The sequence below is a fragment of the Harpia harpyja genome, chromosome 4 (assembly GCF_026419915.1).
Source record: "Harpia harpyja isolate bHarHar1 chromosome 4, bHarHar1 primary haplotype, whole genome shotgun sequence".
In the NCBI taxonomy this organism is placed as follows: Eukaryota; Metazoa; Chordata; class Aves; order Accipitriformes; family Accipitridae; genus Harpia; species Harpia harpyja.
In genome coordinates, this window is record NC_068943.1 from 25,635,849 (window position 1) to 25,649,377 (window position 13,529).

Here is a 13,529-nt window from a genome sequence, read left to right on the forward strand (position 1 = left end):
AGCTGTGTCTTGCAGAATATCACAGAAATTTCATCTCTCTCACCTTCCCACCCCCCCATGTTTCCTTTTCAGGATATACTCTGGCATATCATTCATTTACAAGATGAAGTATACATTTTTTTAATAATTGTAACTTTTTTTTCCTCAGTTTTTTCTCTCCTAGAAAACTGAAGAAAGTTACTGGAATGTTTGATGTATGGCATTTATACATAGTGACAACAAAACAAATTCATCTAATTTTTCTTTACCCTTCCACTCTGTGGAAATAACAGCCTCATAATTGCAAAAAATAGTGTAGTTTTCCCTAAGTTCTGTTAATGATCTAGGAATCACAAATAATAAGTATCCTAAATTGTAGGATCAAAAATAAACAGGATGTAGAAATGCTTTTTTCTAGTTTCACTCAGCATTAATTTTACTGTTTTCCTTTATTACAGTTGTTTGTTGTTTTGGTTTGTTTGGGTTTTTTTTGAACTGCTGACATTTCTTTTGATGGTCCTAACTTGTGTTTTGTCATGTCTTGTTTCTCATGATCCGTTTTTTATTAAATATTTGGGCAGCTGTTACAAACTAATCTCTCACCAACTTTCCTCGCTGTCCCACCAATAGCTTTTTAACATACTTAATAATTTTTAAGAAACTCAGCTCTGAAGGGTAGTTTCCTGTAGGCTTTGTGCATCTTGAGAGCTGAGTAAAGGGGAGAGATTCAAACTGATGCGGAAGAAAAAGTGGGCCAGCAACATCAATTCTCTTTGAGCTGTTGCTAGCCAGTCAGCACTGGCAGTCTGAAGCCGCTCACGAGCTGCATCTTGTGAAGTCAAAAGCAACATGGAAAGAAGCTCATACTGGCTAAGGAGCCTTGTCAGAGAAAGAGAAGGTCTGAAATCACGTGGCTGGGGGTGATGGAAGAGGGATTTAAAATCATTGACATCTAGGCTTTAGTTAGTCCTTTTCTACAAGACTGTCATAGTGGAGACTGTTCTGCCCCTACAGACCCAGCTAATAGCTAATTACTAATTTTTGGACTAATTTTAATGTTGTGGAAATGCTTTGTTTCTCCTTTCCTGCATCTGTCTGAGAGCATTATTGTATGACTTCCTGGCATGGATTCTAAATCACAGAAAGAAAACCATTAACTGCTGACTTGGTATTTTAAAAGCAACCTTAACAAACCTGAAGGACATTTAATAGTGAAATTCAAATGGGATTCAGCTTCTAAACAAAACTAAAAGACGAGTGCATTGCAAAAAACCTGAAGAGTGAAAGCAGTCACCCAGCAGTAAATTGTTACTATGTATTTAAAACACCATGGTGGACAAAAATTCTATTTGTCTAGTTTTTAATGCACTTGATTCAAAATCCTGTGCTTCATAAAATAAAGTGACCATAGTGTATGTATCTGTAGTATAAAGAATACAAATACAGTAAATTCTCTTTTGCAGTAGTTGGGGTGGGCAATTGGGAGTAAGGGTAAAATTACCATTTCTTGACTTTTGTAGTCTTTCCTGGAGCAGGAAAATAATGGAACATAAATATTTGTTTAGCTACCATGCCATTAAAGTAAACATTTTATGAAGTTGTCCTACATAAGGAAATGACTAAACACAATATTTCTTCTTTGAGCTTCTTTGGCAAACTATATTATCAGAAGTCTTGGATAAACATAGGTTTTTTATTTCATTTATGTTATACAGTATTTTGGTGCTGTTTATAAATTGTCTTTCTCTTGTAGATGTAGTTCTATTGTTTTCACCTCTAATTTAATTAAGTTGTATTGACATTGCAAATAGCCTTCGAAAAAGCCTAAATACCTGATTCAGCCACCAGGAACAGGAATTAATATTTCTATTTTTACTCTAATTTTAGTAGGAACTATACTATTTCTTGATATATTAAAGTATTCGGGTTAGTTATTTGTATCTGTACCTAAATTCCATGTAAATTGAAATTTATATACCTAAGCCTTTAGCTTCAATAAGGAGACAGTGTTACTAAATAAACTACATAGGTGCCTGAAGTTAGATTAGTCCCATATATTTCATTTCATACAAAAGCATATGCTAATGGAATAATCTTTAAATTTAAAGTGGTTGAGAAAATTTTCTGAAAGCACCCTGATTTATTCATAGGTCTAATATACACAGTAAATACTAGGAAGCCTATATGACATGGAAGGAATTCTTTTGATACTTCATTTGATGCAAATGAAAGATGTGTGTGAAATACAGGTCAATGTTAACTAAGAACTGTGGGTTTGACTGGATTCACTGAGTATTCTTGCAACCTTAACAGCAGCGTACAGTTTTCTAATTCATGCCAAAGAAGATTTTCAGAAACTTTCAAGGATGCATGAGAACATGGAAAAACTCTATCAGAATGTGATGGGATATTATGCCATTGATCTGAAGAAAGTTTCGGTGGAGGAGTTTTTAATGGACTTAAACAACTTCAGGACAATGTTCATGGTACAAGCTGTTTATTCTATGCCTAATGTTTCTTAGAAATTATTTTTTGTAATCTTTCAGTTACTGAACAAACTAAAAATAATTTTCTTCCTCCTCAAATAGTAGCTGATACTCATATCAGAAATGATAGGATATCCTAAGGATAATGGAGTTTTGAATTATTATTTGTGGATGATTTCTTTCTGAAAGAATTGGAAATTCCTAATAAAAAAGAATGTAATTTAAAACTGAGCCTCTTACATGCATGTATAACCTGAAGGGAAAAAATCTGAAACTCTGCCTTTCTTAAATACAACTGCATTTTTTGTTTAAAGGATGCTTGTTATTTACTTCAAAATAAATTTTCTAACAATTAGTCTATATTTATAATGCACGCTCTTCCCATGCAAAATCCAGACCCAAGATTTTATTTCCTTTAATTTTTCATTTGCCTGCAGCACTTGATCAGTGTCAAGGTTTGCATCTGTAAGCAGGTTCCCTGCTATGGAAACTCAGAGCTCCTTACCCTGGCTTAAAAAAATAGCATATTTTCCTCAAACTCAGACTGTTTCTAAGGACCTTTAATTTTTGTGACAATGGGTTCTCTAGGTTTTATGCATTTTATATGCCTACTTTCTTCTTTTCCCTTTAAAAAGGATGATCGTTGGGGGCAGAGGCTAAGAATTATTATTTTATTATTAATTTAAATCTTTTAATTATATTTGAGAAACAGACATTAGGCTGATCCAGGTTATTGTGGGGTAGCTCCTTTTGGATAGAGCTCAGAACATAGTTATAACCATAATTCAGACTCACTGTTAGCAGAGCTTTGCCTTAGAATCATCTAAAATAGTCACAGATGTGGAGGTTAGCTCTGTCCTTGTATCACAGGGCAGCACCTACATTATGTATGCAAACGTTTGCACATACTAGCTCATCATAAAAGCTTGAGCTATTTTGGAAATCTAATTTTATTTTTCTTTATGTATTTTTTGAGTCCAAATGCATTTTCTTTATGCTTACAAATTTCAATAATAGGTTGGATTTTGTTTTTGTTTTTTAATTTACCAAAATGTGATTTAATAGTTTTAAGAAAAGACCTTTCTGAAAAGTGAGGTAGAAATTTCCTACCAGGGTGTTTATCTATATATTTGTAGCTGATTATATTTGACTATAAACAGTCTTCTTGGCAAATTTCAGGATAATCAGATGTTCTCCAAAATATTGCAGGTTCTTTTACCATTGTCAATATAGCTCTTCTGGAAGAAGGATGATTAACTTGATGATATAATTCAGAATGCATACTCAAGACTGGTATATCCCTCCATTTAAAATAACCAAACAACTTTGGGAAAGCTGATGGCTATATAAGTTCAAAATACTTTTATAGAGCTTTTATTTAGGATTAGTGGGGATTGCTGTCTTGGTGATTTATAACTACATTCAAACTGGTAAAGTTAGGGGGGCAAGGAGAGGTCGTTGATTTTGTATGGAGGTTGTGGTTGTTTTCGGAGGGTTTTTTTAAGCTTTCTTTGCATAAATAGTTTTTTCGCTTGGATTCTGAACACTCGGCTGGTAAGCAACCCTTTCTCAATGAAGAAATGGAAGAATAAAAAGGCAGGTCCCCAGTTGTGTATGAATTTATTAATTTGGATAACTTGGAAAAGGTGACTCCTGTCACATCTGGCTACCTATGATTAAATAGCTTAACTTACTGGCTACAGTAAGTAGCCTGCAGGCATGTTATCTGAGCATGAGCTTTGTGACAAAATCTGGAGCAGTGATCCAACTCATGCCTATTGATCTGTAGAAAGATTCAATTATTTTACCATCTAGTCCTCATTGCAGCCTGACACTTACCATTACAACACACTTATTTAAGTTGCTTGCATGTTTCCCAGTCTTGTTTGGGTTTGCTTGGTTGATTTTTTTTTTTTTTTAATTATTTCAGACATGTCTGAGGGTGTAGATAAGGAAAAATACTTCTTTTGTAGATATTGAGAAAGGGTTTGAAATTCCTATGTCCATCTATTTTGAGGAAAGGACTTAAAATGGAACCCATATTTAGCAAATATATTGGAACCTGTGAAGATTACCAAGCCTCTGCTACTTCAGAGTTTTAACAGCTAAAAACCTAAAAGGCACGGTCTTTAATCAGAATAATTTTGCCTGGCAAGTTACATATGCCAAATTTTTCAACATGGGCGTTGATTATGTTTTCCTAACTTGATCAGTGCCTAATTTGAAACTCAGAATTTCAAATTTGATTTCAGAATTGCTAAATATTATGAAATAGTTATATTACTTTAATTTCTGATGTTTAAACCACACCTCCGATTTAAATACTGTGGAATAAGAGTTCTAAATGGTTAGGTTCATCTTGAATTGAAGACTTAAAGAAATGGTTATGCTTTACCTTAATTACCCCATATTTCTTTTCTGTATCTGTAAAATTAGCACCGATACTAACCCCTACTTCACAGCAGTGTTATAGATAGATTAATTAATGCTTCAAAACAGTTAGATATTATTGATGAGCATGATAGAAGAAACCTTGAGGAAAATTAATAATTCTGTCTTGCAGAGCACAGTTTGAAGGCTATATGAAAAAGGTGTATAGATAAGGCATGAAACCACTTATCATTCAATGACACTAAACAAAATATTGAGTAGCTGCTCAGTTTTGAAACTTTTTGGAAAAGATTTTTGAGATGCCTAGTGCGAGACACCTGAGGTCTGATTTTCAGAATTGTTTAGCATTGGTCTTGATTACTGACAGAAACTGAAGGTGGTTGGCATCCTACAAAACTTAGCTCAAAAGACTTTTAAATTTAGTGCTGAAATATCATTAGATTCTTAAAAAGTCCCAAACTAAAGGACTACTTAAGTCACCAGTAGGTGTGGGAAAGTGAAGTTCAGTCATCCTTGTTGTCAAGCAAAGTTGATAATTGACATACAGTACTTACCTAGTTATAATGCTCTTTTTTGTTCTCAATTAATGAAAATGTTTAAAATGTTTAAAAAAACATGTTTAAATCTGGAGACATAGACTTCAGGTTCATAGCTAACTTTGTACTGCACTTTGTACTTCAGTATTATTTGGTGGCTGTGACTGCTATTATTCACACTGTGTGAGCACTAAATCTAGAGCAGTTACTTGGACAGATCCAAAAAATGGGTGAAGTACCTTACCTTTAGTGCTTCAACTCCCAAAGCTAAATTCCTGGTACAGTCAGTGGAACATCTTAGGTATCAGAGATCTCTGTTAACCTCCTTCTGTGCTTTCACAGCATCAGAGGTACGGCTAACAGGCTCATTCCTGAAATAAGGTGAAGCAATTGTAGTATTTCCTCTTCTTGTGTTTGTCTAATGGTTAGAATTTTCCTGCCATTGTAGGAGAGGGAGGGAAGAGGCCTTGAGGCAACAACTCTAATGTCCAAGACAGTACGCTAATCATAGGACTATAGAAACTCCTTGCTCCTGTTGACACTAGATTGCTCTGCAGCAGATATATGACTTAAAGAACCAGAAGAAGAGCAACCAAGTAAAAGTTTGTTCCCTAGACTCTGGAGGATTTTTCTTTTGTATTATACAAATGAATAAAAATCAGAAACGATTGTGGAAAGTGCAGGAAAGATCCCAAGAATGCCTCCATCTCGGAGACTCTAGGCCTTGGCAAGTTATGCAAAAGGCATATACTTTGGTAATTCTTCTGAAGGTTGCCTTTGCATACTGTGCCGTATGCTGAGTGCTATGCTGCTCTTATATAGCAGATGTGGTCAGACCACGTCTAACTTTTTAGGCCTTTTGAGCAAGGAAGTGTTATGACATTTAATCTTTGAAATGCAAACAGGGTGAGAGACAAATATGTGTTCATCTCAGTCAAGTTTGTGACAGTTCTTGGTATAAACATTTTGCAGAACTTGACACCTATGTTTTGTGTTGAAAACACACGGAATATGTAGGATAGGATTTGGCTGTAGGGCATAGACCTCTAAACATCGGCATCTGTATGCGAGCTTGAGTGTCTCATCTCGTATTCTAGTCAAGGGAGATGCATACTCAGTACAGTTAGTGGAATATGGAGAGTTGCCTACCTCATGTCTCAAAGGAGACCTTTGCATGTAACTGCCTTCTGAAAAGAGAAACTTTCTGCAATGAAGAATAGGTGCATGGCACTTTACATTCAATGCAAGCCACAGTAGAGCACTGAGAATTTACCAGTGTACATAGCTAACAGTATAATAAAAAGGTAATCCTAAAATAGCTTTGTTAAAAAATTATTGAATGTGACAGGGGTTTTTTGCTTAATATATGAATATGCAAAATAATGATGTAAAAACTCTGAAACTCATAGTTCTGTTTTGGCTTCATTGGAAGCTTTGGAGTACTTATTTATAATTCAAAATAAACAGTGTTGTACGGGTATTAACCAGAAGACAAGAATTTATAAACCCAGTGAATTAATGCATATGTGGATAAGAATAAGAAAAATGCAGAGCTAAGTCACCCAAGCAGCTTTGTTTTGCTTGGTATAGTGGCAGCATGAGAAAGAATAAATGTTGAAACTATTCTAGAAATACAAATAGTAACATACTTAGAGTTTTGTAAAACCAGATGGTTTAGATATTTTCAGTTTTTCCTACATTAACATGTGTATTCTTAAGATGTATTTCTTGCTGAATTTATAATCCCCATTTGGGGGCAATTAGTATGCTTTTAACTATTCTGCATTTGCTTACTCTTCTGAATAAAATGTACTAAATGTGGAATGTAAAATATTTATTTGGCTTGATAAATTAAGGTTAGTTAGGAGATGTGATTTTAAATCTTTTTTCTTTCAGCTTTGTTTTTGCTAAAACTTCTGTTTTAATGGAACTTTTTTTTTTCATAGCAAGCAGTAAAGGAGAATATGAGAAGAAGGGAAGCAGAAGAAAAACAGAGGCGTGCTAAAATAGCTAAGGAGAAAGCAGAAAAAGAAAAACAAGAGAGGCAACAAAAGAAAAAGCGCTTGTTAGAAATGAAAACAGGTAAGTAATGTAGAAAACGCATTTTACCTAGCATTTTACTAGAAATAAAGCTGCTATTGTTTCATTATTTGAATGTGCTATGAGAAAAGACAGAATACATGAATGATTTTCACCAATTAAAGTTTACAGCAGAGGTTCTTAAATTTTGTTTTGTTAATGAGCTTCTCTAATTACCTGTTTTCCTCAAGCTATTTTAGAACTCATAATGCTTCTTTGTATTTTTCCATTAGAATATATTAAACCTTGTGTGACCAAGTATAAGTTCAGTTATGCTCAGAAACCTTTATGTTACCTGAGAACAGATATTTTCCAAATCACAAAGCCATTTTCTTTCTTTTTACTAACGTTACATATTCATTTTTGCTCTTTTATGAGAATAAGCTCTTCCTGAAGTAGTCTGGATTTTTCTTTGAGTATGTCAATTGTTATTTCAATAGCTCCCTATTGAAACACCTTAAAAGAAAACTTAGCCATGCATTTTTAAAGTTACTCATTTATGCTGTGTTGTCTTTTGTACCAAAAGAGATGGCAGACACTGAGATCTCTACTAAAAAAGATGTCTGATGATCTTCTATACTGCTATATTTTATCGTAGACTGAGCTTCTGGAATCCTTCAGAATGATACATGACTTACTGTGTAAATTATCGTGAGCTACTCTCATTTTTTTTCAGAGCAGATCTTGTTAAATAGTTCCCCACTCAAACCCTGGTCAGCACCTTTGGCATAAATGATTATCTGTCTCTTCCATGTTTCACTAATAGCCAGAGTAGGTGTACTTAGTTTCAGAGATTCTTCAGACCAAAAGTCTTTGATTTATTTTCAAATGAACATCCGTGTCTTGAGGTGCAAGACTAAAGCTTTCTCTTAAGGTTGGAAACAAGGTGGCTGCCCTCCAAACACAGAATTTCTAATTCTTTAGAAGTAAATTCAAGACCCAATCAGAAAACTATCAGTGACAATCTTTTTAAAGCTCACAGAAGATAGAGGAGGCTGCAGAAGACTAGGAAGGGGTAAAACCAGTATCTGTATTCATGCATGGTTGGAAGTGTTTCAAAAGAGGTTAGAAATTCTTTTCTCAGGCATGTTGTATGTATGACTGATAGTGCTTTGGATAGAAATTCGATAGTCTTTCAGGGAAAATTAAAGCTCCTCTCAAGTCCTGTTCTTCATAATGTCATGTTCAGGCTTTCCAGGATCTAGGTGCCAATGTTATGGACTTCTGAGTCATATAAACCTACTGCTTCAGCTAATGTAGTGGGGAACTATGTACTTGTCATCTACAGATCAGCTAGGTCATTGAGTAAATAGCTATTTTGTCTCTTAGTAGCTTGGTTTTTTATTAAATCATGTAAGTGTACAGAAAGAGGTTTCTTGCTCTTGTTAGCAGCCACCTAAGGTTCAGTCTGGAATGACTGATCTAAGCAACAGCAAATGGGAAAAGATGGTGTTAAGACCACCTGAACCTCATCTTGAGTCTGATATTCACTAAATTGGCCACTGATGGGTTGTTTTTTGTTCTGCAGAGCTCCTTGTAAGGTTTCTTGTGCTCGTTTGCAACATCATTTTAAAAGTCTATTAGAAAACACGAATTCTGGCAGCGGAAAGCACCTGTGGTAGATTTGTTTGTCAGGAAGGGCACCAACAACAATACGAAAAGTGAGGTTTTGGTTTTTGTTTGGGTTTTTGGTTTTGTTTTTTTATTTTGGCAGTCTTATGAAAACTGTATTTACTAATTGAAGAGGCATAATGTTGCTCTGATTCTGATGGAAGAGTAGCATAGACATTCAAAAATTATTTTTTCCTTTTTTTCCCTCTTTTTTTTTTTTTTCCCTAGCCATAACTAGTTCATTGAAAGGTTTTCTTCTCATTAAGAATCTGTAAATCAGTCACAAAATGTTTACATCTGACTTGCTGACAAATTTCTAACCAGGTCTTCCCTCTATCAAAATACCAAAACCCTCTTGCCTGGAGTGTGACTGTGGAATAACTTATTTTTGCTGCATATCATTTCTTTATATGGTGACTAGATCAGATGTTAGATTTGTAGAAACATTATTTCAATTACTGCTTGAATGAAGTAGCTGAAAACTCATTGATGTCACCATTGCAGAAATTATTTTCTGGAATTCAAAGAGGTGCATACTTGAAGAGGAGAAAAGAATAAAGTATATGTTCTAACTGGTTCTTCAAGATTATTTTTTTTTCCTCAGTGGACAGATCATAGTGTACTCTACATCTCCACTCTTCATTTTTGAGTAACATTGCTTTTTAACTGAAAATGACCTGAAGGTTAGGGATGCCTGTGTATCACTGTGGTATATGCCACTTCAGAGTTTCTTAACTGTTTCTCTTAAACTTAAAAAAAAAAAAAAAAGAAACCCACAACAAGAAAACAAAACAAACAAACAAACAAAAAAACACAAAAAAATCACCACCAAAAAATTCTCCAGTTCACAGCAGTGCCTTCAGCTGGATGTTTTTCCCTTGCTTAGCTGCTGCTTCTTTTCTTAATGTAAAAGCAGTCTTTTCCCAGTGCTTGAAGTTGTGCTTTTTTTCAGTGACTATTAACTGGCCATTAGTTGACTAGTTTACGGTTCTGGAGCTTCTGTTTTCAGCCTGTGCCCATACCTTTCAAGGCCTGAGCTGCTATCCAGGATTTCTGTCATCATCCTAAGCTTGTTTTGTTAACCACTGGTCTCATTTACAACACAGACATTTAACCTGTCCTAGATTCTCCTTTGTTCTTGAAGTCCTTTTCTTTGGATTTCTTCAGCTTTCATCTGCTTTTGGAAGTTATTTGAAGAGTAGGGTTTTGTTGCCTATGGTGCCACCTTCAGCTGCATAAGGTAGAGAAGAGTGATTCGCTTCTTCGCATAAAAGTGACCTACATAATACTGCAAAAGTTTTTAGCTATTTGGGGGGTATTCCTGACTTTTTTTGTGTTCACAAAAACTTAAGATCTTAAATATGTACCAAAATATAGTTTTTATTAATATCTATTGTTATTAATATCTATTATATTAATACCAAATATGTGAGTTGAGTCAATAAGTTGCATATAGCACATTATTTTGTCACAAAATTTTAGGTAGGCTTTATAGTATAAATTTGGATCTCTGCTAATAAGACCATAGATTTTTGTTATTATATGGAATCATTTGACTTACTCTCTTACAAGTATATTTTTGAGATTTGGCCATGAAGCCAATGTCAGATTTAGATCCCTCTAAATTGTAATTTGCTAAAATTCTCAGTCTCTAGTTTACATCTTAGATAGCAACACTTAACATGTCCTGATGATGACAGTTCAAATGGTTCACTGATACAAAATGCTGAGAGTCTTAAGTTTACATAATAAAAATATCAGCTCTATGTTTTCCTTTCAGCTCCATCCTAACTTGAAAAGTATGTGGAATTCAGTAAAAATTTTGAATGTCTAAGCAGGGAATGATATTTGTTATTTTGAAATTTTATGATAGTAAAATCTGTCCTCTAAATACTCTCTACAGAATGATATTTATCATGAGATGCTTTGTCAGTAAGATTGCTTCACTTGCTTCTGTGAAGCCAGTTCAAACTATCATATGCTATTGTTCCAAAGGTAAATAGCCAGTGGAAGGGGATCTTTATGTAAATGCCACTTGTCTGCATACTATTAACATTCAGATACATGCTTTCTCATGCTATTCAGATTCTCAGTAGAAAGCGCACCAATCAATTATTTTGATCTTATCACAGTGTAAAGAATTCTGTAACTGTGATAACATCAGCTACATTTATTGTAGCATAATTGAGAACTCCATCATTGTGGCATCTTCATTGTGTCTTACTTAGAATACTATTTAAGTAACAAGCCACTTTAATCAGTGGTTATCTACAAAGGCTGCCCGTTCTTATGCAAAAGCAGTGAAATGATGCCAAAATGAGGTCTTAAACATCTGATTTCCAATCCAGAATATTAGTTTGTTTTCAATTGTGTTAATTTCACTTTTATCACAACTAACTGTTTTTAAATGCATGTTTCAGTTCATTTAGACAGTTATGGCCTTATTTTCAGTCAATTTTGCAACTTATTGTTGCAGACGTTTTACATTGTTTATCTGGTTTTGGAAAAAAACATTCATGTCTCACAGACTTGCTAAGAGTGTTTTAGGTTTTGGTTCTTCAAACATTTACTACTTTATTACTGGCTGCTAAGTTGTGTGATATGAATATTTTCATTAGTTCTGTAGTGTTCTGCAAAACAAAAGGACACCATGGATCCCAGCACTGACAGTTTAAGCAAGGAAAATAGTAAACATAATTAGGTAATTAAAATTCAGATTCCAACAGCTTGCCTTTGGAATAAATTAAAAAACCCTCAAACCTACTTATATTAGTAGGTATCCTCAAAGACCCTATTTTCCCTGCCTAGTTCAAGTTCGTAAGGCCTCAGTTTTATTAATTTATTCGCATTGGGAGAGGAGAATCAATACTTCTTAGTAGTATTCCTTTCCTCTGAGAGGAGTGAAGGACTGCAAATGTCACAGATTATAAAAATCTGCTCATGTTCCATTACAACTGAGATGACATCAGTAGTTTCTAAAATATGTTGATAATTTGTTGTTTTAAAATGTCTGCTGGGCTACTTTCCTAAAAACCACAAGTTTTGGACAATGGTAGGTTTATTGCTAGATTTGGGGCATTTAGGTGTATGTTTTGTGCAACTAAATTTACTGTGAAGGGGATAGAATTGCTGACAATGCTATATATGAAGAAATCCTGAGGGTGTAATATTAATATCCAACAACTGTTTTGTGTAAGGGCTCTCTCTTCTCTGGGGAGTTTCCCCTTTTGCAATTTCAAGTGCTCCGTTCATCTGGGTTCCTCCCTGGTGGGGATAACTCTTTCCAGTTGTACCATGACTGCCTCCATTTATTCTCAAATTAGACCCTCTTCACCAAGAGGATTCCTGAGGTCACTTTTTATTATTTAAATTTATTCTTAAGGATTACTTTTATTATGAGGCCAGTGGGGAATAAATCTGTTCCGTAATTGTGAGGAGTGTCATTTCTTCCTCTTACATTAAATAACAACAAACAGAAAGAACTGTGGGACTTTATAGGGTTGCCTACTCAGTACTTACTCATGTTAATACTTAGTGGGCAGTAGACAGTAAGGCCATGACAAGCTTGGAGAGTAGATCTAATTTTGCTTTGTGCCCATTTAAAAAAAAAAAAAAAAGTCCCATATATGAGGAACGAGTTGTGACAGAGATTGACCACAAATCTATCAGAAAGGAGATGTCACCTGCTATGTCAGTAAGTGTGGAGGTTGGTTTTCAGCTGCAATTTTATTGTTTTGACAGTAAAGTATAAATTACTGAGAACAGATGTTCCCTCAGGAATAATTGTCACATTTGTACTTGAATATGATACAGAGAATGATAAAATACAGGTATGTTGAATTAAAAAAAAAAATCTGGCCTGAGAAACAATGTGTGATATGTCTGCAGAAGCCACAGCAAAAGAAGAGATAGAACAAAACCTTACCAAGTCTCACACTGTAGGATGTTCAGGGAATTGGATGTTTTTAGTGAAAAAAAGTAGAACTGATCTGAATGTATATTAATTAAAACCCAACAACTAATAGTCACAAGTCATGTTCTAACAAGATCTCAAAGGTGCTAAATCTTCTGAAGCATGGAGGTGTAGTTCATGCACTTGTTGGGAACCCATGGGCTCAGAATGCAGCAGCTGTTACTCATTTGTACTAAGTAGTAGCTCCAAAAGAATAAGATGTTTAGAAGAAACAATTATTTTTCTTTCTGAAAATTTTCCTTACAAGTGGAACCTTTGGAGATACTAGCTGAAAGGCATTTGTGAAACTGAGGTTTACACAAAGCCCCTGGGAAAATAAATAGCAGCTGTATTTGGGAGAGAAAGAAATAGTCAAAACAAACAGAACTGTTGAAAAAATTAAGGGTCATTAAAGTAATGTCTGTAGATAAATATTCTTATACGACTTTTCATTTGTTGTAGCAGTAAAATTTCTAAATAAATGTGAAAAGAATG

General features: G+C 34.5%; 1 protein-coding gene across 1 annotated transcript in view; it reads left to right on the plus strand.

Annotated features, from left to right (window-relative positions):
* The window catches only part of DIAPH3 (diaphanous related formin 3), a 258,871-nt gene that overhangs the window by 172,649 nt on the left and 72,693 nt on the right, over positions 1 to 13,529 (plus strand). Inside the window, exons 24-25 of the mRNA XM_052786020.1 lie at positions 2,301 to 2,465; positions 7,339 to 7,474. Coding sequence (XP_052641980.1) covers positions 2,301 to 2,465; positions 7,339 to 7,474 — 301 coding nt within the window. The remainder of the gene's footprint in view (positions 1 to 2,300; positions 2,466 to 7,338; positions 7,475 to 13,529) is intronic.